Here is a 26,740-nt window from a genome sequence, read left to right on the forward strand (position 1 = left end):
ATATTAAAAAAGTAAGAAAATGTCCTTTTAAATGCAGGAACTTATGGGTAATTATATATGATTTTCTGCAACAAACTATATCATTTATTTCTAGCAGCATGCTACTGTCTTAATCAACCCAGAAGCAACGTTATAATGAACGCAGGTCTACAGTGCCATCTAGTGTACAACAAGAGAACAACAATGTGATATCCAATTCACTAACGAATGGTTCTTTTGAACCGATTCTCAACGCGTTTGAGTGAAGTAAAACTTTTGAGGTAGGGTAACCACGAGATATATATATATATATATATATATATATATATATATATATATAAACCTAGTTATAAACGTTAATATCTAAATAACACTTTCACTACAACAACCTCTAAAATGGTGAGCAAGGGAACATTTATGAACGATGATGCAAACAAATCAGGAGTCATGTATTTGAATATTTAGTGAACAGTCTAAATAGGAACCTATTTGAATTCTTATAGCTTTACTTGTTATATTATAAAACCACACCACCAAGTATTTTATAGAAACTTTGTCCACTTTTATTTCTTAAAACATCTTTATAAAAACACAAATATAAAATGAATGGGTAGTTCCACTGGGAATTCTTTTTTTACATAGGTAATTTGCACATTACAAAGCCACCTTCTATGAAAAACATATGATATATAATTGCAATTTTCTTTTAACACAATTTAAAGAGTAAAATTCATACGGGCAGGGAGCTAAAAACAAGGCAAAATAAAAGACTTAAAAGAAAACAGAAAAACAAATCAGCTCGCGAAAGAAAGAAAAAGGAAAATGTATCACTGTATGTGTATGTGAGACAGTGACAGAAAGTGAGAAAGAGCGATAAAGAAAGATGAAAAGGGAATGACAAAGAGAATGATAATAACAGTAAAAAAGACAGAAAGAATGAGGGAGTAAGCCCTAAAGATTGAAATGAGGGAAGGGCATGGGCTATCTGTTATTTGAGAAGGGCTCGGTAGAGCAGTTGTGAGTGGCTGGTGCTTCTCTCGTTCTCTAGACAGAAGAGCAGATCCCTGAGGTTTACACGCGTGATGCGCTGGCGAGTGAACTGCCTCGACGCTCCTGCATTTAAGCCCCCGGATGCACTTGCGCACAAACCTGAGCCCTGTCAACATACACACAAACTTTGACACCGGTGCTAAACTGTTTGAACCAACCTCTTTTATACTGATATTGGTAGATAGAAAAAAGAATTAGAAAAAAAGAATAATACAATAGTGACAGTTCTTCAAAAATATTTCTTTGAATTATAATATATTGTAATATAATTTAAATATAATATAAAATAAGCATAGATAAACAAATATAAAATAAAAATAACAATACCGAATTACAAGTACATTTTTAAATTTGTGAGTTTTAAAAAGGGGAATGATAATATATCAAAATATAATATAATATAATATAATATATTGCAATATAATATAACATAATATAAGAGTAATCTAATAGTGTAAGTTCTGAGGAAGAAAAGAACTTTAGGTGAGAATGAATTTAGAAAAATAAAATTACAAAATATATTTCTTGCATCAACTAGTCAAATGTGATTTTCTCTCATATATATATATATATATATATATATATATATATATATATATATATATATATATATGTGTGTGTGTGTATATAGGCACCGGGGTGGCAGTGCCACCGGCTTTGGCCCTTAAACTAATACAAAATAAAAATAGCATGATACAGAATTATTCTTTTTTAGTAAATATATTTTTTACATTTTTATTTTTTCTCTGAATAATGTAAATTATACTATAGTACACTATAAATAATATAATATGTGAAAATAAATAGCATGATACAGGAATATATTTTTAAAATTGTGTAGAAATTAGCTGAAAATGACTGTCACTATGCCTTTAGACTGTCCCATCTGCCTTTTGTGACAATCTGAGACCCTTGAAGCACAACCTGACATCTCAAACCTGCCCAACAGGTGCTAAATGATTTAAAGAGGGCACAGAGGGGGACAGAAGGAGAAGAGGTGGAGGGCAGCAAACTGCCGTGGTGAAGGATAGATATTTCGTACCTCTGCGTCATTCCCAAACGAAGGAGAATCCAGTTTTCTTTTCTTTCTGGGTCCGATAGCCGCTAACGCCGTCAAGTTGGCGTCTCTCTGTCGAATCTGAGCCAATTCCTGCTGCTGCATCTGTAGCCACACACACACACATACATCAGCTCTGACCCATAATCAAACACAATGGTCCTCTGACAAGATAAACATCTCAAGTGTGCCATCTTACCTCTTTGGCCTTCTGTTTCAGCCGCAGCTGCTCGGGGTCCTCTTGTCGCGAGCGTGACTGCAAAACATAAATAGCAATTAGAGGATCAACAGTCAAAACACACAGAGACATCTGTTGAGATCAAATGAATATATAAAAATTAAGGCTGTCAATCGATTCAAATATGTAATTTTGATTAATCTCCTAATATCTCACTGTTCATGCATTAATGCACGCAGTTCCTTATGTATGGAATAAAAATATTTTTGTAATTATGGGGTCCTACAATTTGTGTGGAAGAAATATATAAATAACCGCATGTCTCTATAAATACAGTGGACAAAGGCAAAAGTTATGCAACTGTGCTCTTTCCTTCAGAATTAATTCTAATATGCTGATTTGGAGCTCAAGAAATATTTCTTATTATTATCAATGTTGTGTTGTTTAATATTTTGTGAAAACAAAATATTTTTTTAGGATTCTTTGATGAATAGAAACTTTAAAGCATAGAAATCTTTTGTAAGAATCTTAGAAAAAAATCTTACTGACCACAAACTTTTGAACGGTAGTGTTCATGTATAAAGATATTTTTGCAGCTAGCCTGCATTCCTCCACATTAACATGTTGATGTTCATATTAACATTTCTATTAATGGTGGTGTTTCACTTGTGGGTGATATTTACTGTGATATTCAAGTTAATAATGAAAAAAAGTTATTTTACTTCTGTCTACTTGTCTAATGATACTGCGTTAATACTTCAGGTATCAGTTTTGTTGTGTGTGTGTGTGTGTGTGTGTGTGTGTGTGTGTGTGTGTGTGTGTGTGTGTGTGTGTGTGCGTGCGTGCGTGCGTGCGTGCGTGCGTGCGTGCGTGCGTGCGTGCGTGCGTGCGTGCGTGCGTGCGTGCGTGCGTGCGTGCGTGCGTGTGTGTGGCTAAAGGCGTTTTATTAACCTTAGCTGCCTTCATTAAAATTTCTCTCTCCTGTTCCTCTTTCTTTTGTTTCTCCAACTGGTCAAGTTGCTCAAAGAACTTCAGCTGAGAGCGAACATCCTCCACCTGCTCATACCGACTGTCCTCCTGCACACACACACATCATTACCATTACACACAGCCTTACAAGCTCAAAACAAAAGCTGACAGCTAAAGGATAGTGTGTCTCGCTTTTGAGACCAAAACCCACAACGGCCTCTGGATTCCAAGCCTGACATAAAAGAGATTTATCCAGGGTTCAACAAAGTGTTTTCGGTAAAGAAACATAAAGATATGTTACTAAAAATACAAGCTAAAATATTGCTAAAGCAAGTACGATCCCAACTACTAGCACAACTGGGGCTGCCGACTTGCCTTGTAAGTCATGTTCTTTTGCTGGGCGATCAATGAGACTTTCTCTAGAAGGTTTTGCAGTCTCTGTTGAGTGGCGTGAGAGACGATGTTCACAACCTCAGGACCCAGCTCTGTCACTCCAAACCTTTGGCCTGACAACATACAGGGCAACAACTATCAGCTATGGTAAAGCAGTAAATTTTTAGCTAAATCAAATAGAAGATTTTGACAACTACAAATCTGACCTATCTCTAGTATCTTGTGCTGTAGCATACTGGCGGAGAGGAAGGCTTCATCTTTACAAGACCGTGTGACTGCGCCAACCAGCTCAGAGTTGGTGGCCAGAATACGGGCACTCTCCTCCGAAAGATTAACGCCAGCCATTGAGGCCACGTCATTAATGTCGTCATCATCCCTGTACAGATTTAGACACAAGCATATATGTTAGAAAGAGTCCTTAAAATCAAGTTTGAGGGTTGAGTTTGTTTCTCCAATTGTACAAATGCTGCAGAACTATGACTTCAAAATGACCGTTATTAACATGACCTTGTGGAAATCTGACATCACATAACTGCTAACCCTACACACCAAGTAGATTTCTGTAAAACCTCACTTGACAAAATTAAATTATTCTAACTTCAAACACAGAGAATACTTCAGGCATATACATGTTGACAATATACTTGTAAAAACAAATACAAATTTACATTTCAAGTGTATAAGTGTATAATACATCTGTGTTTATATATATATATATACACTGTATATATATATATATATATAATAAAAAATACATATACACTGTATATACTGTGTATATATATATATATATATATATATATATATATATATATATATATATACACACTGTGTATATATATATATATATATATATATATATATATATAGCAATATTCAGTACAGTGTTGTTATTAACTAAAACTATTAAACAATTTTATTTTTTGTAAATTAAAATAAAGCTGAAATAAAATATTGTCTTGGTTTTTCAAGGAAACATGAATTATTAAAATTACTAAAACTTGAAATGAATACTGAAAATACAATAATTAAAACTCATTCAAAATATGAATACAATAATAGTACATAAATACTAAAATAAAACTGGTTCAGTATAAAAATGAATAATACACAGTTATGTGACCTGTGGTCATGATAATGGCACTGTGACGGTCATATTTCATGCAGAAACTACTGCCTGAGATAAATTAAGCCGAATGAAATCATTTTAGCCACACTTTATGTAGTACTCATGTTGTGCACAATGCCTTGTGGGTACTCTATTCTCTTCTTCCTGTTCAGTTTGAAGCACAACTGTTGCATATTCTATTCAGTGTGCCATTCGGATTGAACTCATAGGCTCTCTGTGATTTGAAATCTCCCTTAAGATGGTCATGACCCTGTGAAAACTACTATTGAGCTGCTGGAACTTGGAACATGCACTGTGTTTCAAATACAATTTGAATGGTCTCATACAAGATCATTCAAAAGTTAAACAAACACAAGAATACAAACCTGAAAGTTCCTCCAGCACCATCCTTGGCTTTATTCTTTTGAGCTATCGCTACAGACACGGAGCCGTGAGACAGTTTAGTGCTACTCACCATACCCTGCTTCACTGCAACTAAGGAAGAGAGAGAGAGAGAGAGAGAGAGAGAGAGAGAGAGAGAGAGAGAGAGAGAGAGAGAGAGAGAGAGAGATTTTACTTTTTTTTAAATTATGAAAAAGAATCATACTGTGATGGATCTGACAGACACCCTCACCTGTCTGGATCTGTTTGAGCTGCACCTGAGGCTGACCCACCACTATGTGGCTGTGGGGCTGACCCCTGAGCGTTACCATGGGAGTGTTTGTCAGGGTAACCTGAGGGGGCTTCACTATCGCCCCCTGCTGTGGAGGCTGCAACACCTGAACATAAACGACATTGAATGTAATTCTATAATTACAACCATATGGAGAACCTTTTACTGTAGAGGCTCAACAATAAAGAGTTTTGGGCCAGCAGATTATTGGTCACTGGCCTGTTGGGCCAATGCTGCAGAATATATTTGTTTTTAAATACTTTTTAATGTATAAATAATTATTTATTTATCATTATTGATCATGCATAGTTTTAGCGATTTGTTTATATATCAATGTGGCGAAGGACGGCCGAGGGACGTGAGAACGGCGCGAGGCCGGTAGTGCAATTGCTAATGAGCAACACCTGGGTAGCACACCGGTCTCGCATCTTTCACGGAGGAGCGGAAGCATAAAGGAGGAGCGACGACGTTGATGGTCGAGAGAGGAACAGTCCTGTGTTTTAGTTGTGTTTTGTTTTTGTATTTTATTTTATCCAGCAGTCGTCCGCGAAGGGCTTCTGGCAGTCCTTTATGTTTATTTTTGGTAGCCAGCAGTCGTCCGCGAGGGGCTGCTGGCGGTATTTTTGTTTGTTTGTTTTATTTTAAATCAAGTTTATTTAATTGTTCGCCGGTTCCCGCCTCCTTCTTCCCTGAACATTGCTACACTGGTGCCGAAACCCGGGAAGAGGGATGAACGCGCTGTCAGAGAGTCCTCGCCGCTGTGGGGAATCCACAGTGCCATCGAGCATGGTGCGCGAGTCTCCGCCGCTTGCCGTGGGCCGGTGCCTGCTGCCATCCGCCGGGCAGGGGAGGAGCAGGGAGCGGGGGACTCGCGGCCATGGACGCTCGAGGCGGTGCGCTGGAGTGAGTTGCCGGGGGGGGCGGCCGAGCTCACTGCCGGCCGCCTGGGAGTTGGAGGGGCGGCTGCCGTCCGGGAGGGAGCGGGGGAGTCACTGCCACTCGCCGTGGGCCGGAGCCTCCTGCTGTCCACCAGGAAAAGGGGAGGAGCAGGGACTCCTACCATCTGCCCTAGAGCCCAAGGAGCCGTCGCCGTCCATCGAGCGGCGGAGGAGCGTCGAGCCGTCCACCGAGGGCTACCCAGTGTCACTGCCAGGCACCGCGGAGGAGATCGCCCAGCAGGTGGGGGACCAGATGGCAGCGCGTTGTGGGAGCCGGACCAAGTTTTTTTTTTTTTTTCTCTCTCTCCCCTCTCTCGATCTGTCGCTCCTAATGCTTCCGTCTCCGTTTCCCTCGGCTTGTCGGTCCATACCCCCCAGGGATCGCCGCCGCCGGGGGGGAGTAGGCACAGGCTCGTGGGTGCGAAATTTCAAAATTATGCTAGGTGACTACAAAATGTCTTTAATTAGCCAATGGCTAGAAAACTTTATGATTTCACCTCCTTGTAATTGAGTTTGACTAAAGGCAAAAAATAAGTTTAGCACAGATATAATTTAATTTCCTGTTGAGCTTCGCGCACCGTCGCTTGGCTGAGAGCGCCCTCTGTTGCTTTCTCACGTGAGTGAAATAGAGAGGATTTTACACATGCCACGTAAAGAGAATTGAATGCTAGATCTAAATGCAGGGCTTGACAGGACTGCCCGATGGCCAAGAGTTGACGGAACAGTGTCCCGATCGGGCCAGTGCTGCATCATCATGAATATGTATCATTTGTACGTGTTTTTAAGCCTTGCCAATTTAAACATTCAAGCACATGAAGACGCGAAAGATAACTCATGCGCGTCTGTTAGAAAGCCGGTTCTGACAGGACATGAATACTGAATCAAGCTCTTTCAAGTCTTCTTGCGCTTGAACAGACCATTTCACACAAAATGATGTCAAAATCCCTGTCTTGGCGAGGATCCCAGTAAACATAGTCAGTTATAGTGAACGTAAACAGTTGAGAAAGACAACGCATGTGTACAGTATCAGCAGCCTAATATTCCTGATCCTGTCTGTGTTTTTAATCTATATTTCATTTATAAACTTTGTGTTTATTTGTGCTATTTCTTGTAGTTTGATCTTATTTATTACATTTTGATCTTATTTTATTGACTGTTTACGTGACTTTAATAATGTTTGAAAATTAAATTTTATATTTATATTTCATATTATATTTATATAGAACTGTTTAATTTGCATTGTTTTTGCATACCATGTAAAAACTCTGGCAAGTAAAATTAAAAATTTACTAGCCAATGGCGACTCTAGCTTCAGTGTGTCTGTAGAGGCTTGAAGGGTTGAACTGACAATTTCAGTTCAAAAACCCTTTGTCAGTAGTATCAGGCTCAAACATTTACTCTATTTTGCCAACAGCCAATATTCTGCACCAATGTGTAAGAAACACCAACTAGTTATGATGTGCATATGATGTTTACCTTTGTATTAAATGACACAGCTCAGAGTAATTTTATACTTTGCCACAAGGCAAATACAGGCATTACCATTCAACATCATTTAAACCATGTACTAAAGCAATTAAAATCCAAACATTCCAAATTAAGACTAAACACCTCAGTTTACCTGCAATATGCGGTTAGTATTAATTATCCCAATAGTGTCCTTGCCCTCACTAAAAAACAGATGAGGTAAATGATGCATGTAGATATGTCTTTACCAGAGAGGCGGTCTGGCTGGAGTTGCTGAGGGCAGGCTGGATGAGAGTGCGAGGAGCTGTGGCGGTGGCTCCAGCAGTGTTAGAGCTGGTCAGCACCACAGCAGACGCCTGGATGGCCTGGCTCTGCTGGATAAAGGCTGTGGAGTCAGGAGTGAGCTGTCGCAGAGCTGGAAGACTCCTCTGAGGAAACGCATAGAAGAGGAGATGTTAATAGGATGGTCCCACTTATGCAGCTATCATACAAGCAATTGCAAATAAGGATTTAATGTAACTGCATTTCCTCCTACGCTTCATCTAAGCTAGATGCAGACAGTGTTAATGCTGCAACGTGCTAACACCATCTACCAAATAAACATGCTGTTTACTTGTTAATTGTGAAACAGGCCTCAATAAGATAACAATCCTGCTCTGTAAACATTCTATAAACATTGCTTATAAACTTCATCCCAGTTTGATCCAAAATGATTTTCCCTCCAATTAGTGGACTTTAAACCACTAACGATAATTATCTATCTAATAAAAGAGAATTACATGGTTCCTGTATCTGAAATACGACTATACATTAAAACTGAATTACTTGAATCGAGCTACATTTTCTTAAAATTTTAAGAAAAAGACCTTTACCTTAAGGAAAGGCACTAGATAAGGCTGAGGAGACGAGTTGAGCTCTTTGTAGAGCCTGCTGGTGAACTCCTCTGCTTCAATCGCCCCTTCCTGAGGGGAAAAACAGCAAAAAATAATTCACATATATGGAAATTTGAATATATTTAGAAGTTCATATGCCTGAGGGTCCAAAAGTCTGAGAGCACAAAAAAATAGAGTTCATTTTAAATAAACTTAAATTTTTAAATTTTCAGTTTAGGACGCTCTTTTAGGTTAAGGGCGCTCTTTTAAATTCAGATATGCCTAATTCTCTAAAGAAAAAAAATGTTTAAATATTAGGGAAGAACAAAACACTAAACTTGGATAAGATATTCATCTGTCAAAATTATTTGTGGTTTTATTTTACTATGCAAAAAAAGCATAAAAAAACAAAAAGCTCACAGGAATATTCAGTTATTTATATTTTATTAGTTCTCTCTTGTTTTGCATGCGTTCATAGTTTCTTTGTAAGAAAGCCTGGCCAAAAACAAATGTTTATTAATATTTGAATGAGGGGTAAGGATGTCAATTATATACTGTGGCAGACTAACATCGTTCCGACATCAGTCGTCCCTGGCAACACACACAGAGCAGCTGACCAGCAATCAACACACACGCCTGACAGCTATCTCCCTTCATCCCGACATCAGTCGCCGCTGGCAACACATACAGAGCAACTGACCAGCAATTAACGTACACACCTGACGGCCATCGACCAATTCATCACTGGGGCCATATAAACACCAGTGAAGAAAGACCAGTTGGGCTTGTTGATCTCCCAGACACTCACTAACGTCTGTTTACCTTGTTTTTCTTACAGAAAGTGACTAACGAGAAGGAACCTGGAAGCCTTGACACAACTCTCTGCCATTCAAGCTAACTCCCTGCTCTCTGGCCGTAGTTTGCAGTCTTCACTCCACTTTCTCCAGCACTCTCACAACAGAAGCACAAGAGCACCAATTCTCCTTCAATCCTCACTATTGCACTAGAAATAAAACGCACCCCCTGTGTTTAACAACTTGCGTGTTTGCTCTCCTTTTTCCCCCCAAGTGCCTGCTACAATATAATTTATGTGAATTTATGTGAACTGTCTATAATTATTTTGTATATATAAATACACACATATGCATGTATATATTTAAAAAAATATTTATGTATATACTGAATATTGAGTTATACATCATTTATATTATATATACATATAAAACACATTTTTCTTAAATGTATACATGCATGTGTGTATTAATATCCACAAAATAATTATACACAGTACACACACACATATTATGTAAAGACAAACTTTGATTTTGGTTTTAATTAATATCATTTTTGGTTTTGATTAATCCTTGCCTGTAGCATCGTTATAATAATTAACCATTTTCAAAATTTACTATAATACGAAATGTTTCTTGAGCCAAAAATCAGCATAGTATTATGATTTCTAAAGGATCACGTGACTGAAGACTGGAATAAATTCAGCTTTACGATCACATGAATAAATTACATTTCAAATATATTAAAATAGAAAATGTTTTTCAACTGTAATCATATTTCACAATACTACTGTTTACATGTATTGCATTTTTGGTCAAATAAACATTAAAACATGTTTTTAAAAAAATATTAAAATGTTATTGTCCTCAAACTTTTTGAACAAGTGAATAAAATAGAACTATTTTCACTAATCTAGTCACTAAAAGTGAATCGGTTCAATTCAGCCTTTATGTATTATCATTTTAAAATCTAAAAAAAAAAAGTCTTCAATTATGACTCGCAAAATGTCAACTTTTTTCCCACAAAGTCAGAAACATACAAACATACCCAACCTCTGAGACTCACCAGCAGGTTCTTGACCAGCTCTTTAACATTGGCGACAGTCTCTGATGACTGCTTACCGCTAGTGGCCAGCTTTATCAGCGTGGATAAGAAGTTCCTACATTTCTTTACATTCTCCATTGTCTCCTATAATAAAAGAAAAGTGATTGCATTAGCACAAAGCCGTTTTACTCCTCCTGCAGTAGCTTAAGGTTATCTTGCAACAGTCTCTTGGACGCATATAAATGTTCAGGTTAAGATTTAACAGCATGAGCCTTGCATCAAATGGGGATTTCAGGGGATTCCCACTCTTAGAAAACAATTTTTTCATTTAGGTTTACACTTGAAAATCTCTTTAACAACTCATTTTTCAAAAGCTCTCAAAACATATATGATCAGGTTATATATATTTACAGACCCTTCAAGAAAAACATAAAGCTAAATGTTCAGCACCGTCTCTTCAGTCTTTGTGCGACTGCAAAGTTAGCGCAGCCTCTCACCGTTGCTGAGGAGACGGTGGTCCCCGTGGCAGCAGTCACAGTCCTCTGGGCAGTTCCCGCCTGCACTGACAACACTGCACCCACAGAGGAGGCCTGCTGACACATGATAGAGAATGAGTATGAAGAGAGAAGGTAACAACCAACTCAAGATATACAAAACGCAGCACAATTACAATTTCGCATACAATTCCCCTTATTTCTAAGGGGCGGTTTCTTCTGGATGTGCTTTTTGTAGGTACCTGTACAGGTGGTCTCTGGAGTGTGGTAGTGGCCGTGCTGCTGGGTGTAGGAGAGGCCTGCTTTATAATGGTGGTAGGGGTCACCTGTCGGGCCATTAGAGGAGTTCCAGGTGCCTGCAGGTATGCAGAAATCAGACAGACAGCAATGAGAAGAAATCAATGCACTACTGTTCAAAAGTTTGGGTCCTATATATTTTTTTAAACGGTCATGAAAGAAGTTTATCTTATGCTCACCGAGACTGCATATATTTTGCCAAAAATATAATACTCTTAAATATTATTACAGTTTAAAATATTAGTATTTTATTTTTATTTTTATATATTTCAAAAATGCAATTTATTCCTGTGATGGCAAGCCATTTCTCCAGTCTTCAGTGTCACATGATCCTTCAGAAATCATTCTAATATGGTGATTTGGTGCTCAATAAACATTTCTTATTATAATTATTATCAACGTTCAAAACAGTATTTTTTTCATGATTCTTTGATGAATTGAAAGTTAAAAAGAACAACATTTATTTGAAATAGAAATCTTTTGTAACATTATAAATGTCTTTGCTGCTCCCATGCTGAATAAAAGTATGTGTAAGTGATGATACACAGGGCAACATTTTGAGCAAAGCTGCTGGGGAATCTTGCCGAGCGATTGTTGCTTGGGCACTTTCCCATTGAAAATGGGCAATACATTTCTATCTGGATATTTTAGATCGGTCGTGGCCCTGTGTCTCATCTGGTTGTCCGTTGACGGCAACATTGCCCGGCAACATTGCTCAAAAAGTTGCCCAGTGTATCATCACCTTTAGTTTCTTACTTATTTTCCTTTTTTTATTTAAATGTTACTGACCCCAGATAGTATATTATTTATATTTTTGTAAAGTAAAAACAAAAGACATATAAATACTTCAGTTTATTTATTAAAACCGCTGTTAATCATATTTGTAGTGGGGTGAGTGGAAATTGTAAAAAGGCAAGTAAAAATCAGAACTACTGGCCGAGTAGTTCAGATTTGTATCTGCCTTGTCAAAATTGTCACTGACTGATCCCACCACAAATATGATAAACAACTATTCATCCCAGCAAAAAAAAAACATTATTGTTAAAATCATGCATCTGATATACATTATTAGAGATGCACGATACTAAATTTGTCCGCCGATTATTCAGAATGATATCAGCCAATATTGATACTTTAATTTTCTAAGGTCTTTCTAGATCTCTCCCAACTAATGCTGTAAGCTGTACCCTCTCATTTGGTACATTGCTATAATATTAAAGGTTAAAATTAACAACAGATCACAAAGTATTATATTCAACTGCTATTTATTTTCAGATATAATAATTACACAAATAAAAACTTTAATGTTTTCTATACAACATTCAGTTGCACTTATGGTAGATGTTTTGACATGCCCTGACATTTGTATTTATTTCAGTTAAGGAGAATGATGATGGGAGAAGAATGAGTTTTTTGTAGTTTATTTCAACATAGTGCACACTATAATCAAAATATACATAAAGGCACATTATTGATCACATTGACCAAAACAATGATACTTGAACAGTTACGCACATTTGTGCCATTCCAGAAAACAGTTCCTGTTCAACTGTAGAAACAAGTGAACCATACCTGTCTGCTGTTTCTTTTGAAGAAGAAAAAACTACCCCAACATCAGTAGTCAGTGATGGAACTTATTTTACCATGAGCATGTAGAATATCTGTCCAATGTAGTTGAAATGATTGCTGATGGTACAGCAATCTCAGAGAAAAACAGTCTGAAGACACTCTTGAAAGTTTGTAGTGCAGGTATCTGATCACTGTAGTAAAAAAAAAAAAAAAAAAGGCAAACAACTGTCAACATAATATCAGGATCAACTGTATTTTTACATTAGAAATCAATAATAGCCTCCTAATATTGCCCAAAAGTAACACAAAAAAAAAAAACAGTCATAAACAGTCATATTTGTGGTCTTGGCACACATATGCTCTGTTTGCATTATTATACAGTACAACAACAACATTTTATATTTTAGAGACTAAATTACTATTGTTTAGCACATTATAAGCATCTATGTTTGAGCAGACATTCCTGAACACAGTATTTAACAGTAAACACTGGTCTAAATATTCTCATAATAATAATTCATTACATTTAGCGCTTTTCTCGGCACTCAAAACGCTTTACATATGGCAGCCAGCTTATTGGTGGATAGGAGACAGAGTGATGAAGCCAATTAGTATATATGGGTATGATTAGGAGGCCATGATGGACAGAGACCACTGAGCAAATTTAGCAAGGATGCCGGGGTTACACCCCTACTCTTTCGAAGGACATCCTGGGATTTTTAATGGCCACAAAGAGTCAGGACCTCGGTTTAACGTCTCATCCGAATCACATTCATCATGTTACAGTATAAACACTCATATTAATTTTATATTTGTGGCGAGCAGGACGAGGCCGAGGACCGCGAGAGAGCAGCATGAGGCCGGTGGTGTGATTACTGATGAGCGCCTGTGCGACGCACCGGTCTCGTATCTCTCACGGAGGAGCGGAAACATAAAAGGAGAAGCAACGACAGTGGAGATAGAGAGAGGCCAGGCCGGGATTTGTGTTGTGTTTGTTTTGTTATATGTGACAGCAGTCGTCCGTGAGGACAAAATACATCTTGTATTGGTTTTATTTTTGATATTAAAGTTTGTTGAATGTTCGCCGGTTCCCACCACCTTCTTCCCATAAGTGCTCGCCACAATGTTGTATTATACTTTTATATTATATTATATAGAATAAAAATATCCTTGTGTCATGAAACATTTACATGCAATGAACTGTTGCCTATCTATTTCATATTTCAACAGGTCTCACACGGTTTCACACATTTTTGTCTGGCAATATAGTCCAAATAGTAAAATGTGTACAAGTTTATGGAAAACACGTTAACTAATGTAAAAGAATGAATGACTTACTTGTCAGTGAATGATATCCTCCGCTTCTTCTGAGGTAAATTCAAGGCTTAATTCTCATAGCGCGTCTTCTTCCAAAAACGATGAAAAGTAGAGTAACCTGACGTAGCTTGATGCTTTGATTTTGTGATAAAATGGACAGAATTTGAAAGCTAAGACTTTTATTATTTTCAGATGTAACAGAGTACAATGCTCTGTGATCATTGGATGGCTATGTGTGCTACAAATAATGTTTCCTGCTAATGTTTGCAGACCTGGCAACCCTGGCTTGAAGTACAGGTGATTCATAGGGTCAAATAGAGACTGCTTTAAAAGGATAGTTAACCTAAAAATGAAAATTCTGTCTTTATTTACTCACCCCGAAGTTCATACAGGTTTGGAACAACTTGAGGGTTAGTAAATGATGACAAAATTGTCATTTTTTGGGTGAACTATAACTTTAACGTCGCTATTTTCTTTACTGTTAATGAGTTATTGTCATGTTAACAGCCTTAAATTCAATACTAGAGACATTTTATTCAAAAACAGTATGAGAGGCAGTCTGACAGGTTTTTCTGCACCATTTTGATTGACAGAATATAATTGGCCCTAATAATCGTCTGATTTTAAACAATCAGTTGTTGGACGATAGTGAAAATAATTGCTTTTATCGGCCAAAACCAATTATTGGCCGACACATCGGTGCATCCCTTATCAGTACCATATCAGTATCGGCTGATATATGTTCATTTCTAATTATATCGTTATTGACCCGATAATATAATTTGGCCGATATATTAAAGCCAATAAATAATTGGATTATTTCCTTCAGCTGAGACACTTAAGATGTGCACTGTTCACCATTATGGTTTTAAATTCCTTGAAGTATGATTGGAATCACTTCAAAAATTTAAATACAGTTGAGTGCAACATGTGCAGCGCAAGTGTGGCTACATAAAATAATAATGAAAATACTATTTTAAAAGAATGTTGTGAATTATTTGTACGCCCGTATTTTTGAGCGTTGTTTCATGTAGAGCGCATCCACAACGGAGTTACACCTTCATGACTAGCACAATCAAGTTCGCTTGTGCATTCACAGCCTTTTGTTTTGTGCAATTGTAAGTTGTAATATTATGTTTATTTTGTATATATATATATATATATATATATATATATATATATATATATATATATATATGATTTATCTCATATAGGATGTGTTTGGTTAAGAATTAACGTGGTAGTTAAGAGCTTACCGGTGATCATCTTTAGCTTCAGCGCATACAGCTCAAACAGCAATGTACAACATTAATAACTATGATTGGGACATATTACATAACATATTATAATAAAACGCTGTGAATTATTTGGGTTTAGTTGCAATGTTTCAGCACGTTGTTACAGGAAGAGCGCATCCATATAGGTTGAGTTTGGTTGAGTTAATTATTCCGCTAACAAAGCGCTTCAGTTTACTCATTACTCATTTACTCAGAGTTCATTAACTCTTCAGCTTCAGCGCACGCAGCTCAAACAGCAATGCTGTTATATGAAACAGTAATATTCATTTTAGATGTTTATTTTTCAAAAACACTGATGCATTATTAATAACTAGTTATTAATTAATAACATCCTATATGAGCACTTTTGTTTAATTTTCATCAACATTATGGTTTAATTAAATCATTTCATTATTGAGATTCTATTCCATTTTATTTATCCATGGCACATGCATTTTGATTCTTTGTACGCAAGTAATGTTGTCCCTCTGACTTGTTTGCAATAGTTTTTTTTTGGTTTTTGATAAAGAAAGCTGGCCATAGAAGTGTAAAATTAACTTTAAAACTTACACTAGTTTAAATGAGGTTACTGTACTGTATATGTTTGATTTATGTGTAAGTTGCAAGGGACATGGATTTAAATGGTGAGACTTTTGTTTTTGTAATCAGGCTCTCAAAAATGATATAAAACTTTGGATTAGAATAGGAAAAACTTAGATTTAGATTTATCTGCCAATATATATATATATATATCAGTTATTGGCTTTTCCTATACATATAATTGTCAGTATTGGCCAAAATTTTCACATGGGTGCAACCCTAAACCCTACATATTATAAATAAATCAAATAAATAATTATTATTCTGCAGTCATAGCCCCATTCATTAAGGAATGTGTACTGTTGGTGTTCAATTAGTTGAGGGTGGTCAGACTCAGATGGCATTACCTGTGCAGAGGTGATCTGCCCAGGGGTGGTGCTGGTGGGAGCAGCAGGGCGGGCGGCCTGAGACTGGGCCTGCATCTGTGCCAACATCTGCTGAGGGATCATCAGCAACTGACCACTGTCACTACGCACCAACACCATACCTGGAAACACAAACAGACACATATAGAAAGGCTGACATCATTTCCCATGTAAATTGTTATTCATTAGTGAGCTTTTCCTATTGATCTAACTGGAGTCAAGGCTGGTAACCGTGCCCTGCTTAGAGGCATGAGAAATAAAACGCACAGTTGGTGGCCTATATTTGCACAGCACACTGAGAACCCTACACACTCCATCTCCTGTTACCGTGTGAACCAACGGATGTGTTCTGAACTGAAACTGTTGGTCGGAGAATCCAGATGGCCTCTTGTAGAAAAACCTGTCAAGTATTCCATCCAGCGAGACAACAGGCTTGTCAGAATGACCAGAGCATACAGTCAAAATTCATTAGAAAGAGAATAACCAGATTTGCATTTTCTGAAGGAAATACCAGTGCTTGCGAGGAAGTAAAAGAAAAGTGTGAAAAGGGACGGTCACACTACACTTTGTACACTTTGACTTCCATTCATATGCATGCGAATGCTTAAGACCTGTAACGCAAGCTCATTGAATGAAGTTTTGCCTTTTGCTAGTTTGGTGAACTCTGACCAGTGAATTCGTATTAGGTGAAGACATTGTGACCAATAGCTTCACCACAGCGTGCCCTCTTTAATTGAAAGAACACAAACTTTAAAACTGCGGGTTTGCAGCATTGCAGGAAGGTGGAATAGATTGTGTATTTGTTCATTTTGGATTTATTACATGTTGAATTTATATTTTTTAAAAGATGCTGCGGAGCATGACATCAGATTATGATCGTTGCAGTGTACAAAGAAAATGTTGTGTGCTCAAAGTCAAGTGTAATATTAGTTAACAACCTTAGTTAACATGAACTAAGAATGAACATTACTTCTTCAGCATTTATTCATCTTAGTTAATATTCATTTCAACATTAACTAATACATTATTAAAATCAAATGTTGTATTTGTTAAAATTAGTTAATGCACTGTGAACTCACATGATCAGCTGTATTTGTATTAACTAATATTAAAAGAGATTAATAAATACTGTAACAAATGTGTTGCTCATTGTTTGTTTAGGTTAGTTAATACATTAACTAATGTTAACCCATGAACCTTATAGTAAAGTGTTACCGAGATCAGTTAGATTTCAAAACTTTTAGCACTGAAAGTGAATGGTAGAATCTAAATGTCTACCTCAAATTGAAAGGAAAGGAAAACTCAATTATAAGATGCAATATTATTTGACAATGACATCAACATGCGAGGTTAAACTTTAGAATTAATAAATACAATTCTGCCATCATATACTAATCCTCGTGTTAGTCCAAACCTGTAAGACTCTCTTCTAAACACGAAAGGAGATGTAAAGCAGAAAGCTTCTCTTTTTTCCATACAATGAAAGTGAAGGTTGACTGAAGCAGTCATTCTGCCTGACATCTCCTTTTATATTGTGCACAAGAATGAAAATTATGAAATAATGACCACTGTTAAATTCTAGGGTGAATTACACTTTACATAATCTTCAGAAACTATAATTGCTTTACTGGTGGTTTATGCACTTACTTTCCAGTTCCAGCATCACAACACGAGCACGCAAACTTCGCACGAGATCACAGATGGGTGTTAAAACAATCTCTTCAACTTCCTATATTACACAGATTCACATAACTAGACACACATTTAAGAGTTAATGTGAGTGACGGTACCTGGAGGTAGTTGAATGTTCTGGATGTTCTGGCCAGGGTTGCTCTGAGGGAGTCGGGGCGCTAACACCTGTGGCGCGATGGCCCTGATGGTAGGGCTGGATGCTCCAACAGTTGCCGGAGCTGCTGTTCTCGCAACCCCCTGCAAAACAGCCCCCTTGACCACTCCAGGACCAAAAGCCATGCCGCCGGCGGACTGGATAATAGTTTTTGGGGGCGACTCGGACTTAATCGCAGAGACAGAGGCAGGAGTCTGGTTCATTAAAAGAGGTGTCGTTGTAGTAGTAGAAGTTGTAGAAGTAGTAGTTATTCCCGGGGTCGCTACATTGGCTACAGTCGTATTATTATTACTCCCGTTAATAGTTAAACCTGTTCCAGCAGTTTGCATAGATGGCCTGACAACCGTCACCGAGGGTCCTGCACTGGATGCTGCGGATGCTGAAGGATTCCCGTAAGAAGACTGTATCACTGTGTTTGGGCTTGGGGCGACAGTAATGTTTCCGTGTCCTTTCGCCACCCCGGGCCCGTTATTAACAACTGGTACCGAAGTTGAAGCCTCGTCCGATGGTGATGATGATGATGGGCCACTGGACACTGGAGTGCCGCTTTCAGTGTGCGAATCCATTGCATTGCCTCCGTTCAAAGTTTGCACTGTGGACGTCCCGATCAAAGTAGTCACCATAGCATTAAGAAACACTGGATCGCCTTAGCTGTCTTCCATCTGTGCCTTTGGCACATCAGTTCAGGAAGTTTGGGTTTTCATCCGCTTTTCCCTCCAGTTGCTATTCGAAGGAACAAGCGTGACTGAAGGGGAGTCTCGTGTCACAATGTCAATAAGGATTTGACAAGTGCCCGTGTCAACTCAAGTCCACTAGTAACAATGCTCTTGGGAGAAATAATCATCTAACACACTTGAAGAGCAGCTACTTTCACTATGTTCATATGTACAAGAGCTCGCGGAATGTCAACATTAGCTAGTTGAATTGCCTCTTTTCCCGGAGTCAGCGGGGTGATTTTCCGACTGCCTGGGCGCTTACCTCAAACTTATTGTGACAAGATGTGGAAACTTCTAATCTAATACAACCTGAAGTATCGGTAAAAAAGTTTCTTTCCCACTCTTTTAATACAGAAATCCTTATATAGCGGGTCAAAGCCTGCCGCCATCTTCGATGTGAACAGTGAGGAGCTTTGGACAAAATGACATTGCGCATGCGCGCAGAAGCGGAAACGTCATTACGCTAGAGTTTTGCGGAATCCTCATTGGTTTTCTCCCTACGTGGAGGCGGGACATGATAAACGTCAGTTGATTCTGGCGAAGCGCGGTCAGAGTCGGTCTGTCATCGAGAAAAGGGCCTTGTGAAGTTGAAAAACAACCGTTGATTTATACGCTCATTGCTCTTGGGTATATCTAGAGGCACTCTTATCTGTTATGTGTTGATTATAAAGCGTGTAGCGGCTATTCTGTGAACTTCACAGCGGGCTGTCTTCCCCCAAGATGGCCCCGTGTTTTGAAGCGTCTGTGTTTGGTGTTTGGTTGAAAGCGTGAAAAGGCGCCACACCTCTGCCAGCATGACTGGCCATAGAGGGCACGCTTGCTACTGCATCCCATTGACTTACAGTATCCTCCTTCCTTCTGTATCCTCACGTTTACGTCGTTCAGTAACATGATATAGTTATTCTGATATCGAGCAAAACGTTACCGCAGATTAAAAACTATTTACAAACACAGTGTGTTTGATTGAATAAAAAAGACACAAAGGAAACTCCATACACATTGTGCATACAATATATGTCAATAAATGAAGGGATGACTTTGAAATGAGTCAATTATTATTTTTTTCTTGGAGATTTTTTTCATGTCTTAGTAGTCATAGGATAGTGTGGTATTTTTTCTTCTGGCATAAAAGGCTGTGCATTTGTCCTCAAAAGTTCTCCCCAAAGTTGTTTTTATCAATTCGTCAAAAAAAAAAAAAACATTAAAATTAGTCAGTGAGGAAATGTGTGTAATGTCATATATAACTTACTTGCAGGCTGTCTTATAAAGATGTGCTTAAAAAATAAAAGTAGTGTAAACTTATTGATTACTTTTGGCCTAAATCGTTTATCATATTGATTTCAAAAGGATAATCACCATTGATATAAAAATACAAAGAGAAAGAAAATATAGCCTATTCTATTCTTTTTTTGTAACAACATGAAGTAACGTTACATAGAATTACATTATGTCAGGGGTTCCCAGACTGGGGTTAGTGAGTTTAATGATAATCTATTTAGTAATTAATTCAAAAAATTAATAATAATAATAATTTTTGAATAAAACAATCAAAATGATACACATACTAAAAAAGTTTAAATACTTAATTTGTTTACCCGCATGTCACTTTACAATTAACGGAATTACAATTTACAGAACCATGAATTTAATTTTATTGCTATCTGTTTTTATTATTTTTATTGACTGAATCATTAACCGAACTTATTAACTTGAAATCTCAGGGGGTACTTCAAATAAATATATTAGGCCAAAGAGTTGAGCTGACAAAAAAAAGTTGGGGAATCCCTCTATTGCATATGAAATTACATGTGTACCATGTGTTTGAAAGACAAAAGCCTTCAAAAGACAGTAACACATGGTTAAATGACTCACTGAGTGATAATTCAAATAATAATTGTGTTTGTCTGGAGTTGATTAGATATGCAATGTTGAGAAAACACTTCTTAAAAGTGAAATGATTTCTGCAAATCCAGTTTTAAGTAATAGGCACATGACTAATGGCTAGTGTGTGTGTGTGTGTGTGTGTGTGTGTGTGTGTGTGTGTGTGTGTGTGTGTGTGTGTGTGTGTGTGTGTGTGTGTGTGTGTGTGTGTGTGTGTGTGTGTGTGTGTGTGTGTGTGTGTGTGTGTGCGTGCGTGCGTGCGTGCGTGCGTGCGTGCGTGCGTGCGTGCGTGTGTGTGTGTGTGCAAATCCACAAAACTCGAAGACCTTCTGAACTTAAATAAGCAATAGACTTTATACAAAAGAAAATGTAAAATTTTTTTAAAAAAATAAGTAGTTGGGAAAATCAATGAATTATGAATAAATTACTGCCATTGTGATAACAAGTAATCAATAAAAAATAACTAGTCTGACTGAGTTTTAAAATGTAATATATTATCTAATTACAGGTAGGCCTACTTCATTTTTGGAATCTGATTACATAATCCAGATTACATGTAATCAGTTACTAGCCCTGCATGGGTGTTTGATTATTCTTTTATTTCTGGTTTGAAAAGGGTTAGGGTATGTAAAATAATTAGCATTCTGTAACAGTATGCTTTTTTTTTTTTTTTGTAATTAAGGAAAAACAAATAAATGTAAACCAAGGAAAACCAAGACTTGTCAACAGGCACTGAGGTTTCAGCTTGCACAGGAAGGCTCGTATGCATGTTTCTTCATGCTATAACTTGTATTAAAGAGGAAAAAGAATTGCGGTCCACGATTCTTCAACTGAGGCACTACAGCGATAGGATCACATTTAACACCATTTAGTGTTAAAATGAACAGAATTTGAAAGCTAAGACTTTGATTCTTATCAGAAGTAACAAAGCACTGACAAAGCCCTGATCATCATAGTGAAAATAATTGCTTTTATTGGCCGATACATTGGTGCATCCTGTGTTGGGACAGCTTTAGACAGCAGAAAAACAACTAAAATTCTAAAGTTTTAAAGCATTGTCATAATTATACACCGGTTTGTAGCACAAATAGTTTTACTGTTTACTGCACTTTTACTGCAGTTGACTGTTAATCCTCTAGTTATTTACATATTAGTGGCTAATGAATTGGAAGTCTTGCACAATTACGGAAAATAGCTTGGATATAAGCTGGATACATTGCCCTTGTTTTTCCCTACTCATTCAATCACAATTGTGCTTTGACAAGTTGTTTCTAAAAGAGATTTAAATGATTGTATTTGCATCACAGGTGTAGCTCTACTGCTGCATGTGCAGCTCCATGAGTTCCAGATTCAGTTTTTTTTATTATTATTATACCTTTATTTAACCAGGAGGTCCCATTGAGATTCAAAATCTCTTTTACAAGAGAGACCTGTCCAAGGTAGCAGCCAAATCACAACAAATGGATACATACCAACACCAAATTACATTTTCATGATAAAAGTACAAAAAGAACACAATGAGACTCCTAAGAAAAACAAGAACATGTCTCCATCACAACACTCTTTACAGTAGTTTTAAATTCATTAATGGACAAGTTTGCCAAGTATAGCTTTATAAATAAAGATATACCAGTGATGTTGTCAACGAATTTTAAGTGATGTCCAACCAACTAAATCATAAAGAATGCAGTGATGGGTAAGGGACTTTGTATTTGTTATGAATCGTAGTGATGCATGGTAAACTGAATCAACATGACGCAAGATGGATTATGCAAGATTATGCATTTCACACATGCATAACTTCATTATTGTTCCTCTATCACTGCTTTGTAATGCACTGTCATTACAAAATAATTGTATGTACCTTACAAGGAAGGGCACAATGTTGAACAATATTTTTTTTATTCTATCTTCTTTTGTACTATTCACATTAACCTAAAAGCCATTTGAAGACCCTCCTGGCATTTGATGGATTATACTTCATACACTTTATACTACGAGATGACTAGAAAACAAATTACACTTGTGTTCTCTGGTTTTTGTCTTGTGCATCAAAATAAATGAAAAATGTTTTTATGGCAATGCACTTTAGATCAGGCTACTTCATATCTGTTGCTTCCTGACAATCGGTGCGACTCAGGCATGGGATTCTCCACAGATGGTTCCGTGCACCCTGTCCCTGTGCAAACAACAGCCAGGGTGTTTGGGTTGGCTATGACAACATCAAGACCTTCCAGTGCACGTAAAGCATTATTTTACCATCACTCTAATAGCTTCCATTATATACTTTCATTAGCTAATAAAATGTCAGTAAAGCTTTCAGAGGTACTGTAGTCATTAATTTTCCTGCTGTTGGTACTTGCTGTGTACAAACATCAGTAGGTAGGTTAGGCTCTTTCCTCAATGTTGCTTTCCTCAAATCTTGCACATGAAGGTTTTTCTGGAAACTATATGCATTGGCTGAAAAAAAAAGTAATTTTGGAGGTTCCATGGGATGGACAGTGGACCTTGATGATGGTCTGGGATAATAGACCCACATAAACCCTGGAAAGAACAAGCAGAATGCAGAACCTGTATTGTCTGAGTGTGTAGTATCAACAAACAATTATTGTTCTAGATTTCACATATGGTAACATTTCCTGAGAAAAAAAACAACAACAACATTGTATGGGTTAGTTCACCCAAAAATGAAAATTCTGTCAGTAATTACTCACTCTCCTGTTGTTCCAACTCTGTAAGACTTTCATTCATCTTCGGAACACAAAGTAAGATATTTTTGATGAAATCTGAGAGCTGGCTCACTCCTTGCTATGTAATTGCATCTGCCAGCCTAGAAAAGTTAGTAAAGATGATGTTAAAATAGTCAAAGTGACTACAGGGGCTCAACCTTAAATTTATCACGTGACGAGAATAATTTCTGTGCGCAAAACCCCCCAAAATGATGACTTTATTCAACTATTCATTTTCTTTTGTATGGGGTGTCCACAAAAAGTATTCTCGTCGCATAATAAACTTAAGGTTGAGCAACTGGAGTCACTTGGACTATTTTAACGACATTTTTACAAATTTTTCTGCATGCCGCCAGATGCAATTACATAGCAGCCTACGAAGGAGTGAAATCTCAGAGTTCATCAAAAATATCTTACTTTGTGTTCCGAAGATGAACGAAAGCTTACGGGGTTGGAACAACATGAGGGTGAGCAAATTCTGACAGAATTTTATGTGAACTAACCCTTCATACTGTAATGAATTTTACCGAATGAAGGCTCAAAGATGCATTAGTCCTCAACACCCAAGAGACATGCCAATGAAAAACAAGACACGGTTGATTTGTGAGGATAGCAATCACATGTTTAATTCTTAAATTGAAATAAAACTGATCACCTCAATATTGCAATAAATCAAGGTTGACATAACAGCCTTTTAAACGTCTACAAGCAAGTGCTCAAAAAGGGCATAAGTAAACCAATATCAAAAAGTAACTTCAAAAGTTAAACCAATAACTTCAAAAAGGTCTCTTCAATATAACAGATAAATAAAATAATTTTAAGAAAATTAAATAGTCAAAGCCTACTCTGGACTGGTTTCAGCCTCATCCCCGGCTGCAGTCGTATCCTCATCTCATATAAGGAACATGCGATTTACAACTTCCTGCTAATACACTTGCATTCCCATAAAGTAGCCTTGTTGACAAGTTTGGGTGAGTAAGGGTATAAAGCACAAGATACAGTACCTTCAATGCCCTGTAGATAGCAATATAATTTATTTTGTAGCAAAATAAACTGCTGCAGAAAAAGTTAGGCGGCACACAAAATGTAACAAGTAATTGTATTACTTATCAGAAATGTATTGGAGTTAAGAGTACATATAATACTTCATAAACTAAATTTAAAAATGTAGTCAAGTAGAGAGTAAAATATGCTAATACCTTTGATACTCAGTAAAACTACAAAGTAACCAATAATTACATGTACTCAAATACGTTACACCAATGATTAACAATATGCATAATTATAAATGTTTAATTTTTATTATTTCTTGCAATATAAGATGCAAGATTTTCCAGATTGTCTGGTTAATTATACCCACATTGATTAGTATTTATATGATAGTTATATAGTACTGATATTCATTAAATATGAATATTGCATTTCACTTCCCCCTTCACTTTGGACATTAAAAACTTAAATGTAAACATACAAACTTCTCATAAAAGAAAAGACTTCTCATTAAAAATAAAATCCACAAAAAATTCAATTAGAATGCAATTAATTCAAACAAAGGTATTAAAGATGAACTGAACTGAAAAAAAATCGACGTTGAAAACGTGTTTATGACAATTAAAAGTAAATTACACTAAAAATTGTAATCAAAAATAGCAATATAGCTTTTTTTAAGCAACACAAAAATTGCACTTGTTAGTGTAAAAGAATGCTGGCAATTTCGATGACGTCACTGGCATGGTAGGACCAACGAAGGTATATAGGCAACAGCTGCAGGTCCTATATACACACACGAAAATTAGTAATTTTAATGGCATGGGTTACGCATTTGAGCCTGTGAGGAACAGGCCAGTAGTATCTGACTACCATCACATGGAGGATGACCAGTTTCAGGCTCCACATACAGTACAGGGTCGTTTGGGGGAAGTGACTGGTGTGTGCGCGGGCGCTGCCGGAGCATGGACACTGCACCGGAGTCGATCTGTTGCAGAGAGGGCAACCTGGAACATTTATTAATCGGCGAAAAATGCATCACCATGCACCGTTCATTTCAGATGCTGTGCGGTGAGAGAGACGTGTTGGAGGTGGCTATGCTATCTATAATGGATGTCCGAGCTGAGACGCTGGAGCGCCGCATAAGTAGCTGATATGTAACAGTGTATTCTACGTGTTTTGGCGACTGGGCTAGGCTAGGCTAATTTGTTATATCCTTTTCTCAGAGTGTTTAGGTTAACAGCGTGCCGGCAGTTCACTCTTTGGGCGAGGGGGCATTTGGGAAGGAGGAACAGGATTCCGATCCCATCCTGTGCAGTGAACTATCAGGGATCTTTTTCCCTCAGCCGAATATCAAGGTTTCGAGTAACGTTATGCGTTGGACTTGTAACTTGGCTAAATAAAACATTTGATGCAGACATTGTCAGACGCTTCATGTACTCATTGACGAAAGTACATCTCTAAATAGTCTGTCGCTAAAAAAATGCTCACTACAGACTCGAAATCAAGGGGCTGTCGGAGGGCTAGACCGTTTTAAGGCAGCTAGCCATGACTTGAGTGCTGGTTTCCTTGTCAAAGGTAGCCTGTGAAAATGTATCATAACCCCAGCTGCCTTAGCCCTATACACTTCATTACTACCCCATCCCCCCCCCCCTAACTATGTAATCGATTTTTTTATTCATTAAAAAAAGTCATTATTCATTAAAAAAAAACTGTTCATTCAAAAGCACTGTGTTACAAAGTGGTTGTAATGAGCTCAGTCTGTTAGTGGCACAGCTTGTACAATATCAGTGAGGGACACAGTTTTTTCAAAAAAGCCAATAAAGGATAACTGCATAAATGTATAGTTTTTAGGCATGATTCTCGGCGCTTGTTTATCTTCCGCTTTCGTGTTGCTTAATGGCGGGCGCTTGTTTGTTTTACCCTTCGCCGCGTTGCTATGCGCGCGCAGTGCATTATAGGAGTAAAAGTCCCGGATGTCCGACCTTGAGAATTTACATGCTACGGCTGCTCTGCTGGTATTGGTTGGCAACGGAGTAGCTAACCATGCCAGTGACGTAACCGAATGTTGAAATCCAACATGGCGGCGCCCGCGTAGCAAAAACAACATTTTCAACGTACCATTTTATCCCTTTTAACAAA

General features: G+C 37.4%; 1 protein-coding gene across 2 annotated transcripts; it reads right to left on the reverse strand.

Moving 5' to 3' along the window:
* Positions 1-519: 519 nt before the first annotated feature.
* On the reverse strand, positions 520-19,910 carry taf4a (TAF4A RNA polymerase II, TATA box binding protein (TBP)-associated factor). 2 transcript variants are annotated; one of them, XM_077203260.1, is made up of 15 exons: positions 18,230-19,910; positions 16,422-16,561; positions 11,257-11,370; positions 11,018-11,110; positions 10,542-10,664; positions 8,685-8,774; positions 8,061-8,240; positions 5,369-5,513; positions 5,121-5,229; positions 3,833-4,002; positions 3,609-3,739; positions 3,216-3,341; positions 2,286-2,342; positions 2,072-2,191; positions 520-1,135 (listed from the first exon to the last, which is right to left on the reverse strand). In XM_077203260.1, the coding sequence occupies exons 1-15, from the start codon at positions 18,906-18,908 to the stop codon at positions 968-970; spliced, it is 2,445 nt and encodes an 814-aa protein (XP_077059375.1). In that variant the 5' UTR covers positions 18,909-19,910; the 3' UTR covers positions 520-967. The 2 variants fall into 2 exon arrangements, with proteins under 2 accessions (XP_077059375.1, XP_077059374.1); XM_077203259.1 differs by having other exon boundaries at positions 11,018-11,113.
* Between the last annotated feature and the right edge of the window lie 6,830 nt (positions 19,911-26,740).

This window comes from Siphateles boraxobius, unplaced genomic scaffold (genome assembly GCF_051911475.1).
Source record: "Siphateles boraxobius isolate OS27281-9 unplaced genomic scaffold, OSU_SipBor_1 5, whole genome shotgun sequence".
Taxonomy (NCBI): Eukaryota; Metazoa; Chordata; class Actinopteri; order Cypriniformes; family Leuciscidae; genus Siphateles; species Siphateles boraxobius.

Coding starts and splice junctions, on each gene's coding strand:
- taf4a (XM_077203259.1), bottom strand. CDS start 18,908: ATGGTGACTACTTTGATCGGGACGTCCACAGTGCAAACTTTGAACGGA. Junction 10,665..11,017: donor CCACCGTCTCCTCAGCAACG/GTGAGAGGCTGC, acceptor CTTTTATTATAG/GAGACAATGGAGAATGTAAA. Junction 4,003..5,120: donor GGTGCTGGAGGAACTTTCAG/GTTTGTATTCTT, acceptor AAATCTGTACAG/GGATGATGACGACATTAATG.